This window comes from Vulpes vulpes, chromosome 14, assembly GCF_048418805.1.
Source record: "Vulpes vulpes isolate BD-2025 chromosome 14, VulVul3, whole genome shotgun sequence".
Classification (NCBI taxonomy): Eukaryota; Metazoa; Chordata; class Mammalia; order Carnivora; family Canidae; genus Vulpes; species Vulpes vulpes.
In genome coordinates, this window is record NC_132793.1 from 20,288,155 (window position 1) to 20,303,776 (window position 15,622).

The 15,622-nt window shown below is 43.9% G+C and overlaps 1 protein-coding gene across 2 annotated transcripts in view; it reads right to left on the reverse strand.

Annotated features, from left to right (window-relative positions):
• The window catches only part of DHX35 (DEAH-box helicase 35), a 65,999-nt gene that overhangs the window by 24,606 nt on the left and 25,771 nt on the right, over nt 1–15,622 (reverse strand). The window contains exons 8-12 of one of the 2 annotated variants that reach the window (XM_026009665.2): nt 13,931–13,990; nt 7,680–7,792; nt 6,653–6,749; nt 5,621–5,779; nt 3,740–3,950 (exon numbers count right to left, since the gene is read on the reverse strand). In XM_026009665.2, the coding sequence (XP_025865450.2) occupies nt 3,740–3,950; nt 5,621–5,779; nt 6,653–6,749; nt 7,680–7,792; nt 13,931–13,990 (640 nt within the window). The remainder of the gene's footprint in view (nt 1–3,739; nt 3,951–5,620; nt 5,780–6,652; nt 6,750–7,679; nt 7,793–13,930; nt 13,991–15,622) is intronic. The other variant, XM_072735858.1, reaches the window with a different exon arrangement.

The following is a 15,622-nucleotide window of genomic DNA, read 5'->3' on the forward strand; positions in this document are numbered from 1 at the left end:
AAAAATTGTCCAAATCTAACTTCTAAAACCAACAAGCCAGGCATGCATCATACTCAGAATCTGATAATGTCCCAAGCAGATCAATGAATGCTTGCATGCCCCATCAGGAATAAAAGATGACTTCCAATAGGAAAAAGCACACAAGATACAGAGGTGCCAAGATGGGAAGGGCAGGAATGGGGGAAGAGAGGAAGAAACTTTGAGAGGCCTTTTCATAAAAGCCTGGCAAACAGGGCAGGGGGAGGAGGGAAAGAAGGGATTAAATCACTTTTGTACATATCCAGAAAGCTTACGGATTATATAAAAGATGCTCCGCCCACAAAAATCCCTCTCACATCAGTCAACATTTTAAATGTGCTCAACCGCCTTAGCACTAGAATGGACCAAACCCCATGTAGATCATAAGGCTTTAGTTAACTAGAGAAAGAAAACAACAACAAGTATCAAGAAGAAACAGCACTATCACTGAAGATTTTTTCAAAAAGGTTATGAGTGAACAGACAACCAGTGTTCCGTGGACAGACTGGTACAAACGGCCAAAGGCACAGGTCTAACTGGGAGGTGCTGAAGAACAGGCAACAGCAAGAAATTCCACATGGGATATTCCCTTTGAATTTTAAGAGCATTTTGGGGAAGGCATTTTGGTAGGATAACCACATTTTCCAAGCATACTTCTGACAGAGTTCTCCCTCTGAGAAGCAAAGTTCTCAGTAACGAAAACAAACCTGCTGAGAGGCCACTCACATAAAGCCAGTGCTGCCCACGAGTACATGACATTCCATTAGACTCTACTGAGGACCCAAGTGTGTCAGGCCCTGGGTCAGGAGCTGCAGGTGCAGCTTCCAGAAGCTTCAGTGATATGAAAGGGCCTAGGACCAAGACCAGAAACAGTAACCTATAAGGCGGAGACCCAGTGAAGGGAATGGAGGCTCAGGGAAGGAGGAAGCACAGTCACTGCAAAAAGCATTTGAGATTGCTTCATGAGGGAATTACCATTTGAGAGAAGGATGTGAAGGATAAGGGGGATCTGCTGGGCAGAGGGAACAGCCCAAGGAAGGTATCAAAGATATGAGATGCAGATGTAGGAAAATAGAAAGTATGTTCAGGAAGAGCAGAGTGCAGCTGGGATGCAGTGTAGGGCAGCTGTGTGGACAGTGGGAGAACATGAGCTAGGAAAAGTCCTGGAGGGTTCTGGGAAAGTTAAGGGACTAAGCAGACAGCACTCTGCTCAGAGCTACACTCTGAAAGCTCACGGAAGCCAGTCAACCAAGAAAGCCTAGAGGCTGGAGGACAGTGCGCCCCATTACTGTTGGGTGAACCCTACCCAACCCCACTCCACCAAAACTGCTCCTGCGACAGAGCCAGTAACCTTTCAACCAAATCTACCTACCTGTCTTTAGGCTGCATTCTGTACTTTATTTCTTTGGTGCATAAGATAATGCTGGCCATTTCCTCTTTAAAAATCGCCTAAGTTCTTCAAAAAGAATTCAACATAGAATTACTGTATGACCCCACAATTCCACTCCCAGGTATATGCCCAAAAGAATTAAAAACAGGGACTCAAAATACACATTTTCATAGTAGCAACTATCCACAAAAGGCAAAAGGTAGAAATAATCAGCCAATGAATTAAAAAATTTGTGGCATATCCATCCATAGAATCCTAGTCAACCATAAAAAAGAATGAAGTACTGGGGCACTCAGGTTGGCTCAGTCAGTTGAGTGGCCAATTCTTGATTTTGGCTCAGGACATGGCTCATGTCCAAAGATCCAGCCCCATGTTGGGCTCTGCACTGGGTGTGGAGCCTGCTTGAGATTCTCTCTCTCCCTCTGCCCCTACCCTCCCTTTCTCTCATAAAAAAAAAAAAAAAAAAAAAAAAAAAGAATGAAGTACTAACACAACAGAGACGAACCTGGAAAACATTTAGCATTCATTATGCTAAATAAAAGAAGCCAGACACAAAAGGTCACATAGTGTATGATCCCATTTATATGAAATATCCCAAACAGATAAATCCATGGAGACAGAATAGACTGGTGGTTGCCAGGAGGCAGGGAGAACTGCGGAGAAACTGCTCAATGGGCACAGAGTGAGGGAAATATTCTGAAACTAGACAGAGGCAGTGATACAATGTTGTGAATGTAATTAAATCCCACTGAATGCTTTGATTTAAAATGGTTCATTTTAGGGGTGCCTGAGTGGCTCATTTGGTTAAGCATCTGCCTTCGGCTCAGGTCATGATGCTGGGGACCTGGGATCAAGCCCCATGTTGGGCTCCCTGCTCAGCAGAGAGTCTGCTGCTCCCTATGCCCCTCCCCCTGCTTGTGCTGGCTCTCTTGCTCATGACCTTTCTCTCTCTCAGATAAATAAATACAATCTTTATAAATAAATAAAAGTTAATTTTATGTTATATGAATTCCACCTCAAAACATCTGTTTTCTCTTCCCCAAATTTCTGGATGCCTTTTAACCTTGGTTCTCTCTTTCCTCTCCCATCATTCCTCCTTAGCACCTTCAGTAAGATGCTCAGGCCTCAGGCTCCAACTCCCCCGCCTCCCATGGACATCCTTACCCACCCACTTCCTCCCTACCAAGTACCTGTACATTCCATTCCTTTTGCTTGGTGCTATCCCTTCCCCTAGATAACCACTGGGTGGGCAATAAGATCAAGCACAAATACTCAAGTGTGAAGCCCTCCCCGGTGGCGTAACTCCCTGCTCTCTGCTTTCAAGGCTCATTCCGGAATGGGAACCCTCTCATGCTATAACATGCCGATCTGTTTGCGGGGTTGCCTCCACTACCTGGCTCTCCACCATGTGCCCACAGATTACATCTCACCTAGCCCAAGATCTCCAAACTCCGGCACAAAGGCTGGTTTACAGCAGTGTTCTGTAAACATTCGCTACAAGAAAGAACAGAGTCAAGGACTGAACAAGGTGATGGTTATCAGAAGGAAGAAAGAGACAAATAACAAAACCCTAGGATCTGGGAAGTGAGTGCAGATGGATGCTGGACAGAGCAAGAGGATTAAAAATGATGTGAAAATTAAGTCTGGACAACAGAGGAGAAATCTCAGTGCCATTACCCACAAAGAGAAAGAGAAAGTAGCTCTGGACACATCACTGTCAAAGGCAAGGCTGCCTTAAAGCTAGAGAGAAAGTTTCTGAAGGGCTGAGATGGTCTTTATCATAACTTTATCTTGTTCTTTTAGACCCTAACATGGCGCCTGGCAGAAAGCAGGAGCCAAACAACTATCTGCTTTCTATCAGTGGTCTCAGGAGAGAACCCGCCATTTTCGCTCTGCAAAGATGCTCTGAACCAGAGGCAAGATGGAACCCACTGTGAGACCCAACAGGAGTCAGGATTTCTTGTTCTTCCTAAAATAAGAAAGCACCATGTTAAGCTGAGGGAAAGGAAAGACAGGACCTGAGACACGTGGCCCAGGCTACAGGGTCACAGGGCTATAGATCTACCCTGGGCAGGTCTACACCTAAACATCAAGTTGGAATGGGAATGGCAGTAACTGCGAACTTGTGGGCCAGCCTTGGCCAATGAGAGCAGCAGCAGAGAACTGCTTCGTTTTGACTGAAGAAAGTAGCAGGGGCAAAGGACAGAGGGCCTCGTGAGGGGGTCTGGATTTTATGTGCAGTTCTGCCCATGAGGGGAACCATCCTGATGCTCTCCAGGGCTCAGGCTAACCATGAGAAAGTCAACAGCCCTGAAGGAGCGCCACACTAACCTGTATAAAGGCGGTAACATTTTCCTGAGCGGCTGCGGCCAGCACGCCCCGCGCGCTGGTTGGCTGACGCCTGAGACACTGGGGCCACCACCAAGCACTCAATGGCTGTCCTGGGATTATAGGCACGGAGCTTCACAAAGCCACAGTCGATCACATACACAATCCCGCTGATTGTAATGGAGGTTTCGGCCACATTGGTGGCCACTATCACCTAAGTCCCCACAGCAAGAAAAGGAAAAAGAGAAGACGTTTGGTTCTTTTCACTTTTAAAAAACTACTCAAAATCCTCAAAGATCTATTAAAGATATTTCCAACAATTTACAATCTGTAAGAGGCAGCTGAATATACTGGAAAAAACAGGATTTTCAGGGCCAGGGGGTCCCGGGTTTGAATTCTCCCTAAGGTGTAAGGTGGTCCATAAGGACTTTGGACAAATTATTTAAATTCCTGCAGTCTCGCATCTACATGTACATCTACAGCCTTCCTGGGCTGGGGGGGGTGGGGGGCATGAAACGTGAAATACAAGTACAGCCTGGTGCTTGGTCCATAATAAATGCTCAGCAAATGTTTGTTTTTGCCTTCTGTACAACTAAAGGAAATCATCACCTTAAACATCTTTATTCATTCACTCACTCACACCTCAACTATTTCCTGAGGGTCTGTACTCTGCAGGCACCGTTCAAGGTGCTGGGGATGTATGATGAGCAAGAAACACAAGGCCCCTGTTCCCCCAGAGTCTGTGAGTATAGATAGCATTTAGAACTTTTTAAAAAAGATTTTATTTATTTATTTATTCATAAGAGACACACAGAGAGAGGCAGAGGGAGCAGCAGGCTCCTCCCAGGGAGCTCGATGTGGGACTTGAGCCTGTACCCCAGGATCATGCCCTGAGCCACAGGCAGATGCTCAACCACTGAGCCACCCAGGCATCCGCATTTAGAACTTTTTAAAGGCACTTTTACATCTGTCATTTTATAAAAATCTTCTGACCATTTTCATATAGTAGACATTTAAGATTTTATACTAGAAAACCACTGGTCCAAAAGTTCTTATTTATGTTTCACCATTGAAAAAAATGGGGCTTGAAGTTAAGTCACTCATCCAGACACAGAGTAACCCAGGCACAGAATCTGGGCTTCCTGAACGGTTGGCCACAGTTCACGTTTGACTGAGCAGACGAGGTACTGCATCTCAATGGCATGAGACTGAGCACCTTCTTCTAAGTAGTCCAAATTGAGAATGGGATCCTCAGACCACCCCTCCCCCTACTTATTCTCTGCCACCTGCTGATAAACAGCTACAATAAGCTAGTTTGGGGCCAGTTCTGTGCCTTCCTCATCTAATGGGAAGGAAAGCCAAGTAAGGCCCAGGGGATGATAACCAGGATGCAGACTGGCTGCCTGCTGGCTCCTTCCAACAAGTGCTTCTCACCATACCCTTCCCCAACCCAATTTCAAGGCTAAATATTTTTCAGCCACACCGTGAATTAATTGATTTAAATTTGGCTCTACAGGCTAACCGGTACCATTTGTAGTAACTTCTCTATTGTTCCTGACTGATCACAATTCACCTAGATGGTCATTTAAGCCAAGCTAGTATTATGCCATAGGGAAATACTGAGCAGACAGTAAAGAGGCAAAGAGAAATCACTTGCTGTAATAACCACTTCTGTGAGGCAGGTTTAGAAATCTCTGCAATATACTATTTATTGTATGCTTTTAGATTTATTGCGCAGAAGCATTGACCTAAAGGTCTTAAAGAAACCTTATTTAGAAAGTTTCACTTCAATTAAAAAAAAAAAATCCTCCTAGTGCATAGGAAAGGGGCCCCAGCATGACCACAGGTGGCAGCAAACAGCCCTGGTCACTGGGCTAGTCTCACCTTTCTGACACTGCGGGACACCCTTTCAAACACTTTCATTTGCTCAAAGGAAGGCAGTCCTGCGTACATGGGGAGAACTCGGAGGTGTCTCTTCATCCCAGTTCGACCTAGCGCGCGAGCCTGCTCGATCAGCATAGACACAACAGTTTCCACCTCTTCCTAAAAACATTGAACCAGGGACAAAAAAACCTGAGATCAATCTGAAGCATGTCATTTTATCAGACTTGAAAGAAAATGAAAGCTGGGATAAGAATTTTAATTGCGATCAGATTCACGATTTCCAGTGTAATCACACTCTGCTCTGGGGTGGTTTTTAATCAAATGCTACTGAACAGTGGTGCCTATGGGGTGAAAATTTCCGAGTGTCAGATTCATTACTAAAATCTATACTATCTGCGGTGAACAGAAGAGCTCCCAATAAACAAAACCAAGGACTATTTTACTCAGCTTTCATGTACTGTGGCAAACAAAGCATATCATACATACAGACAAGCTGTGACATATAAAATCGCTATAAGCTTTCCCCAGAAAAGATTACTCTACCGTGGAAAGTGTTGACGGTGGAAAAGATTATGACTGGAGGGTGGTTCTGAACAGCACTCTGACCGTAAGTGAGCACTCTGGTTTGTTCAGTTGTCTTTCCAGAGATGTGCCCACTTACCACCTCCAGGATGAGCAGCATCACTGGGAAAGAGGCTTGCAGGAGTAACACACATGCACAAAATGTACCTAACGCAACATTTCATCGTGGTAAACACAACAGCCCATTGACTGCATCGTTTACTTTGGAATCAACTAATGAATTTAAAGTATATCGAATCCTCTGCAGACAGAACAGGTGGGAACTAATGATTCCCTGACAAGCTAGTCAGTAGATGAATGACATCAATCCAAACAATTTTCTACGCAATTAAGTAATCACAAAATACAATAAAACATGAAATGAATGGCCAAGTAAAGTAATAGGCCTTTGTTAAATTTTGGTGCTGCCTTAACGTGTCTGTTCATCAGAGAAAATTCCAGTGGAATTACCTGGCCAGTCAGAAATGCTAGGATGTCTCCATCTCCCTCTGTCTGGTGAATTTTCATCACAGTTTCTACAGTTGATTTGATATAATCTGGAACAGGACTGAAAAGATGTATGAGATACATTCATCATTAGAACATACTCATTAATTATAAATTACACTAACAATCTGGCAGCAAAGCCTCATGAAAGTTAGTCTGGGCCTGCCTGACATGTAAACAGTACATGAATAAATAAACATTCATTTCCTTTTTTCCTTTTTTTTAAAGGCAGTATTCAAAAGTAATCCATAATTACATGTATACCACGAAAGTGCTTTATTTGCAAAGAAATAAAAACCCATGCAAATAAAAGTGCTATCTTTAGCAAGCAAAGAGGCCTGGTCAACGAAAGTTGGGGGCTGTGGTCCCAGTGCTCAATCTCATACTCTTTCCACTTTCCCTCCTAATCACTGGCAGCATGTCTGAGTAGAGTGTTCAGAGCTAACGGATATGTTATCCAGTGAGAAACTCAGAAGTTAGACCCATAACGCTCTGGATTTATCAACCACTGTACCAGGCTTCTGGTCTTTGTCTGTCCGGTGACTAGGTATAAGAATTAGGATGGTCTCTTCCTATCTAAGGGGGTTCCTCCCAACCATGTCAACCAGGCCCCCTTGCTGATGTAGAGCACTAAGAACCAAATGATTCAAATCATCACTGTTGCCCTCATAGACAGGTAGCCTTGTAAACCTCAGTTCTGAAGATTATCAAGCCTCCTCCCTATAATCTTGTTACCACTTTGCTCTTTCCAACTAAGCTATTGGCCACAGACTTAGAAATTTGCACTTCGGTGTCAAGAGTTTCAAAACGCATTCAGCGTGGTATTGAGCAGGATTCCAGAACATCCTCTCAGACAGGAGACACAAAACATGCTCCTCTCAGCAGACCGGCATATTGCCCTTGAGGCAAAGAGTAGATACAGTGGCTTCACATTCCATAGCTCAGGCCCCGTTTGCTAATCATCATCGTTAAAAATAAAGTATCATCAAACCTTTGTAGATAAAAGATATCCACTGGAAATGTTCGCCCTTCTACTGTAAGGATCACACATGTATCCCTTGTTGGGTCACTGGTTTCATTCTGATTAAAGAAATCCCGGAATTTCTATTTAAAAAAAAAAAAAGGACACTTCATTTCTCTCAAAAAAAAAAAAAAATGACTTGTTGTTACATAAAGAAAGAAAATAATATAAAACTGACAGAGCAGGGGTTGGGTAGTAGAGATTGGATATAACACAGACTATCGGTTACAAAATACTAAAAATCCTATTTTTATTATTGCAATTTTGAGGAATCACATTTCAACAACAGACTCTTTACTAAACTTTGATAAAAAATAATAAAGGTTAGATTTCAAAACTCTGTTACTCACCAATACATCTGGGTGGGTCCACCTGAAACTATGGCATTACTTATTTTTTATCCCCTGTATTTTATTTAACAAAAAATTGGGTCCAAAGATGTGATTCAAATTAAATACAGTTTAAATCAGGTTGATGTATATATAGCTCTAATCTGAAAAGCACATATCTGACTATCAATTTACAAAGAATTTTTATTCTTTGTAAATTTATCAATTTACAAAGAAACTTTATATTTCTACAAACACTAGCTATGATCCTAGTGTTACAGTTACAGATATATATTTATTATAACCTTCCCAAATTTTAGGCAGGAACAGTTTTGGCAAGGACAGTGTCTTCTCTATCTTTCCATGCCCTGGGGGAGTTAGCACAACACTTTTAGGGGGTAAGTCATCCATTACACACTTCGCCAGCACTCCCACAGTACACTGTGAAGAGAGGTAGCTCCTGGCAGCTCCTCCAACAAAGGTGGCTACATCTTCTCCCATGGCACTTGACTACCAGACTGGCAGTTTATAAGTAGGCCTGGCACAAGAGCTCTGGCCAAAAATGGGCCAGAAAGATAACACTGATGATCCCTTCTCATGAAATCTGACCTGAGATACACTGAGAAGCTGGCAGTGAGTGCCTGAGGGGGAGCTGCTGTGTCAGTGGCAGAGGGACATGGAAATCCTGTTGGGTCAAGTATGTCATCTGATTCCCACCAATGATATTCCAGTATGATCCCTGAACCCTGGCTGGGCATTACTTTTCATTATCCTAGGAGGTCTGGCTAGGAGAACACAAGTCCTGCCTCCTTTATTCCTCATGTATCTTTACTGACCATGCTGGTGCCTGCCCTGGACACTGGGAGCCAGGGTACACTGAGGACTGCTTCGCATACAGAGCAATGGACATGGAGGAGCCCTTCTACAAGAGTTGATTGGATTGAACTACTGAATAGTGGGATGCTATAGGATGCTATACACTGACCTCAAAGTTGTATCTGAGAAGAGTAAGCACAGACATAAAAGTGCTCCATGCCAACAGAAGAACCATGCTGTGCTATGAAGAACTCCATGGCACTACTCTTCACTTCCCTTTTGGATCAAGTGACTTCAGCCCTCCTGTGCCCTATGATGTGATACACAAACAAGTGAGAAAAGACTGCTCCTCTACACCCCAAAAGAGTGAATAATCCAGGGGGGATGGGCATATGAGGAACCAATCAAAATACAAACCAAGGCAGAATGACTACATGACCAGAAAAAAGCTCTAAGTTATTCAGAATGAAGGTCAACGCTAAGCAGCTTTCAGGGAAGGCTTCATGGAGGCAGCAGTACTCTCTGGCAAAGCCTGGATGGATGAGAAGGACTATACTGGCTACGAAGAAGAGATAACCCTTCTATGGCTGACAGCAGAATGCAGACTAAGATATAAAGGGCTCACCAACAAAGGAAAGAGCCCAAGGTCCAGGGCAGGCCAGCCCCGCTCCTAGTTGTTCTCTCATCTACAGAAGGACAAATCGCTCCTTCCGAGTGAGGTGAAGGTGAGTCCACTGCACCTTCCAATCGCTTCCTTCCGATAGGACAATCGCTATCTACCCTGTGTGGGCCTGCAGTCAGCACAGGTCTGGCCTAGAATGTGTACTCAGGAAGTGATCATGCTGTCTGTCACTCTGAAGGGGCCCGAATGTCATGCTACATGGGCACTTCATCTGATGAGCCAGACAAGGGCAGTGAGGATGGGCATGACATCCTCAGACCTGTGTTCTGGATGCCTGGCTCGAGTGGCCACTTTGAAGGAGGGCAGGGGCAATAAGAGAGTGGAGGCAAGCTAATTCAGGAAGGTACTGGAATAGCTCAGAGGAGAGAATGAAAGCACTTGATTTCACTCGGCAGGGGCCCGGTGAAAGTGAAGCCTACCAGAGGTATGAGTGACGGGGCCGGGCAGTCAGTGAGCAAGAGCGCACGCATATGCACGCTGGGGAGGATGGAGTTTCTTCTTTGTCAGGGATAACACCTCCCAAAGCAAAGTAAGTCTTGAGCCTGAATGACCTCGATGAGAGAGGGACTGCCATAGAGAAACCAAAAGCCACAAGCCTCACAGGGCTGTGAGTCTGGGCAGCTGGTGACCAGCTGCTAACAACTCAGGCTGGAGCACAGGATCACAGTCAAGCCGGCCACCAGCACAAAGCGTCGGCTGAACCAGGGGCCATGGAGGAAGGCAGCCATGAGGAGGAAGAGCAGCCAGCAGAGGAATCTGAGGGGGAAGTCTCAGGGAGGCAGGAGAAAGGGGAGACAACAGGTATCCAGAAGCTGCAGAGAGAGAAGGAGGACTTTAAGAACGACTTGGTTGAACAGAGCTGCATGTTACCAAGAAGGCAAGCAGAACAAGGAGGATGCAACACCTCATTCTTGACTATGTGGTGCTGAATACAAAGGACAGGAAGTTACCTTCAAGAAATAAATTCAGCATTTACTGAGAAAGTGTGAGATCTTTGTCCTTAAGATATTTATCTTTTATCTTTACCTGGAAATATAAAATACACAGAAAACTACAAGCTAGAGAGCAATCAGTGGCATATGCCTTATGGGCAGAATGAAGGAACAGCAAGAGTGAGGTGAAGGTGAGTCCACTGTACCAGGAAAGGAGAATGTGAGTCAGATTTCAAAGAGGTAGGCGCACACTGACCCAGACCCACAACAAGGAAAATAAAATGACAAAAAGCAAGAGGACAGTCAATGAAACAGAATGTAAATGATGTGGACATCTGTTGGGCCATCTCCCCAGCTCACCAGCTAGCTTCCTTCCCTGGTAGCTACTCAGACCTGACCCATAGAAGTGGGTTCCCAACAGCCATGTCTACACAACACGTCCACCCTGGGCCAATAGTCCTTGGTCCATGCAGATGGGTCCATAGGAGGACCCCAGCTGATCCCCTATCTCTTCTCTAAGAATCTGGAAAGAGAAATTAGTCTCTCTCCAAGAAGCTGGACCGATGACAAAAAAAACTGCAGGAATTCTCAGCAACCCTATTTTCTGGCATGTGGATGGAAGCAAAAGAAAAACAAGAGCTTGTGATATAATGGTCAATTAATACTTCATAATTATATCTGATCGTGTTCTATAACTGCTCACATAATTAGGCTTACATTAACAAACCAGCTAACCTAATCAAGGCAATGATGTGATTGGCCCAGTCATATTCCACCTCTGCCTCCTAGCCACCATCATGGTGTCTTTACCACAAGGCTGGGTCACAGCCTGGGCCCTGAGCGAAACGAGAGCAGAGGGCATCTATCCCTCCAGGCAGTGGGGCTCAGAATTAGTGTACCACCCACAGACCTAGAAGCTGGGGTGCCAGGAAAGGGGTGTGGCACTTCTGGGCCTCCACGTCCGACACTGCCCAAGCCATACCCTGCCATCTCCACTATCCTCTCTCACCCACCTCAGCCCACTGCTTTCCCTCCTCACTCTCTTACTCTCAGTTGGGGACTCCCACCCCCACAACACACACCCTCAGTCACACAGGACAAACTCCTGCCCACTGGGTCCCCCCACCATACACACGGACACCTACACACACACATGCACACCTATACACACATGGGCCTCACTTCCCCCCTCCCAGGGGAGGCAGTGTACAAGGATGGGTGAAGGAGTGAAGGCCCAGCTGATGACTGCTGAAGGCCCAGCATGCTGTGCATCAGAGCACTTACAGACCACAGCAAGTTTCCTATACTCCACTTTCCCACTTGAAAAAAAACTACTACTTCCAGAAAGTCTATCTATACCATGGAAAGAAGCCCTTTTTTTAAATCTCTGTGCCACACCAAAAGACAATGAAAGGATATTTGAAGTGACAAATATTAATGATTCTAAAAAAAGACTTGGACATGATAATTTTCAAACAATAAAAACTGTTAGGAATAATTTTTAAAAGAGAGGGGAGGTTTGATGAAAGAGGTAAAAGAGAGGAAGATGCTCTGTGCCATGGGGACATGGAGGCGATGGTGGGAGGTGAGGCTAGGTATAGCTATCAAACCAGCGTTCCAGCGGGTGCCATGGCTTACGGGGGTGAGAAGTAATTCAAGAGGCAAGCAAAGAGCTTTGGCCCAAAGGTTATCATGTGCAAACAGAAAACAACACACTCTTAGAGCTCTATGAGAAGGTCCGAGAAACCAACCAAGCTACACACAGACACTCCTCTTAGCCACGCCGAATTTTTTCTCTTTCCAAGTTGTTCTGCATCCCCGGAGAGCTACAGGGAGACTAGGAGCCAGGCCCTTTTCATATCTCAGCTGGATGACAGAAATGGCCTGCTGCCTGGTATCTCCACATCTACTCTCGTCTCTTCTACACAGCACCCAGAATGATCTTTCTAGAACTCAAATGATTAAGTCACTGCTACACTTCATGCCATCCCAGCACTCCCAACTGGGTATAGGGTAGATTCTTCCTCCTTTCTATGGTCTGTAAGGCCTTCTATCACCTGACACCTACCAACCTCTCCATTTTAATCTTCCATTGTTTCCCATCCTATCAAAATTCATTGAACCTAAAAGCATCTACTCTGTGGTAGACAGATTTAGACTGTTTAGACATTGTTTTAGTTGAAAGAAAAAATAATGAGTAAGACACTCCAAGTCCCAGTCTTCACAGAGCTGCTATTTTACTGATGGGAGACACACAATGAACAAACATCTAGCTCTGCATGTAGCGTAGGTAGTAGTAAGTGCTAACCACATCAGAAGCAGCAGACTAAGATGATGCAGGGCAGGAGGGCCCTATTTTAGTCGGGGTAGTCAGGAAAGGCCTCTCTGAGTGGAGAATACATGGTCAGGACTGCACTGAAATGAGGGAAGAGCCATGAGAACATACGGGATAAGGGTCTAGAGAGTAAAAGCGTACTTGGGTTTTTCTGAGGAATAGTGAGACTAGAATATAAGCAGCATGGGAGAGACTGGATGTAGATGAAGTCAGAGAGGTGACAAGAGAAGTGACTGGAGGGCAGAGACTGTCTCCCACACGCCTTGCAAGCAAGGTAAGACTCCCACCTGCACTTGCCTCCCAGCCCCTGGGATGCATGGTTTCAAACCCCTGTGGCTCGGTGCATGTTTAGGACAGACAATCTTCCCAGCCCCACACAACTGGCAGACTTCCATGCATCTTTTGAACCCAAATGGAATATCTGACCTCTGTGAAAGCTCCCAGACATCCTCCAGCCAGCTAGACTTAAGCAGACCCCTCTGTGGCTGTCTCAGCACCCTGACATACTAATCTGTAAACATCTATTTATGTGTCTGCTTCCCAAGAAGTCAGGGAGGGTTATGAATCACCTGTAGCTAGCATGGCACTGATATGTGTATATATATATTCATATATTTATATTTATACACATATATTTATATAAAACAAGTAGTCAAAATTATTTGAGTTGAACTGCTGTTTTGAACTAAAATATTAACTGGTAAGAGAGAAAAATAATGTAAAATGAGCCATGAAAATTATAACATGTAAATTATATATGCAGGGAAAACTTCAATTGCACACCAAAAAATCTCAACCTAAATGCTACAGTCATAAATAAATTTCAGCAATATAACATACTGAAAAAAAGTAATAAAAGGAAACTGCCTATGTGGGAAGAAACACAGTATGTAGAGAAACAAGACAAGTAGGTAATTATGAACTCAATTAATTACAGGCTAATTTCTACCCACAAGCTAAAAAGGAGTATCCTCTGATCATATGGAATCTAGGACATCAGATGGCCCCATAAGGTAGGTAGGCCATTCTGTCAGAGATAAGCTCTCGCTAGAGGTATGTCACAAGGATATGTCCAATACTTCCAGTGCTTACAGGGGGCAGCCGGGTGAAGCGGGAAATGCTCATACCTCTGCATCCAGAGTGGCTGAAGCCACAAGCAGTCGAAGATCCCCTCGCTTTCTCTGAATCTAAAAAAGAAGGCATTCGGAAACAATAAAACAGGGTGATCCATACAGAAGATACAGTTTGGTACCTGCAATTTACTTCAGAGTAAATTAGTGTGTGTGTTTTTGAGGGGTTGACTGACTGTAAGCTCCCTGACTGGGGAGCTTACAGATGAAACAAGACTGACCAAAAGTTAAAGTCACAGGTAAAAAGGTGGGTCATTACACTATTCTAATGGTTTAAGTAGTAAATTTTTCCAAAATAAAAAGCTAAAAAAAAATGTTTCTATAAAAAGAATAAAGGAGCTTTAAGAATTAAATTTGAATTTAACAAAAGTAAAACCATTTCTTCCTGATACCTGGGTCTCTGGATAGTCAGAATCTACATACACCCAGTTGAAGCATGAGAAGTACATTAAAAGCAAACAAACAGTAAGTGATAATAACACTGAGACAGAAATACTGACAAAACATCTTAACAGTTATTCAAAGAAAGAAATGATCAACAGGCAGAGAAGAAATGATCATATAAACTATAGCAAAAATATATAATAAAAATGACATTACTTTTTCATCTATCACACCGGCAAAGATTCAGTGAAATAAGCCTCTTATTAGACTGTTCCTGGGAGGATAATAAGCAGGTAGGAAAATCCCTAAGTATCAAAAGTATAAATCTTTGGTCAAAGAATAAAATAATGAAAACAACAAGAACAATGGCAACTAACATACACTAAGTTATGTGCCATTCCCTGGTCTCCGCATACAGCTGTGTCATATATGTGCTGCACAAAGATGCCTGGCTGAAGAGGCCAGAGGCATCTGAAGTCCAGAACACCCTCCCCTCCCCTGGCTGTGGGCAGCCTCCTAGTGTGGGCATCTTTCTCTAATTTGTACAAAGGTGAGACTTCATAGTCTCTTTGTGACCCTTAGGTACCATCCTTAAAATTTTACGTGATCTTATTTGAGTCCCATAATAAAACTAGGATCTAGAGTAGCTCTGTCCAAGACAGTCCAGTGACGGAGAAGTTTTGCCCAGTGCACTAGCCACTAGCCATGTGTGGTTACAGAACTCTTGAAATTTAGCCAAAGCAACAGAGGAACTGCATTTTTAATCTTATTCTACTTTAATTAATTGAAACTAACTAGCCATAGGTGGCGAGTGGCTGCCATACAGAAAAGTATACTAGCACAGATGTAGAGACTTCTATCATCCCCATTTTAGAGATGAGTAAACTCAGCAGAGCCAGATTTTGAACCCAGGCACTCTGACCCAGAGTCCATGCCTTTAATTACTCTGCTCTACCCCCTCATTCTAGACTCCTGTGATTGGGAATATATCCAAAGAAAACAATCAGAAAATACAGGAAGGGAAAAGGTATGGCTGAAACAAGACGGGCCATGAGTTGTAATAGTTGAATACAGATGATGGGCACAGAGGGGTCATTAAGTCCTTCTCTTACCCTGTAGTATGTTTGAATAAAAAAATAAAAATAAATAAAAAAAAAAGAAATACAATAGATTTCATTACAAAGATGCTCACTGCAATATTATTTAAAATACTTCAAATGTGGGGGCACTTGGGTGGCTCAGTCAGCTAAGCATCTGACTCTTGATTTCCACTCAGGCCACAACCTCAGAGCCCTGGGATCGAGC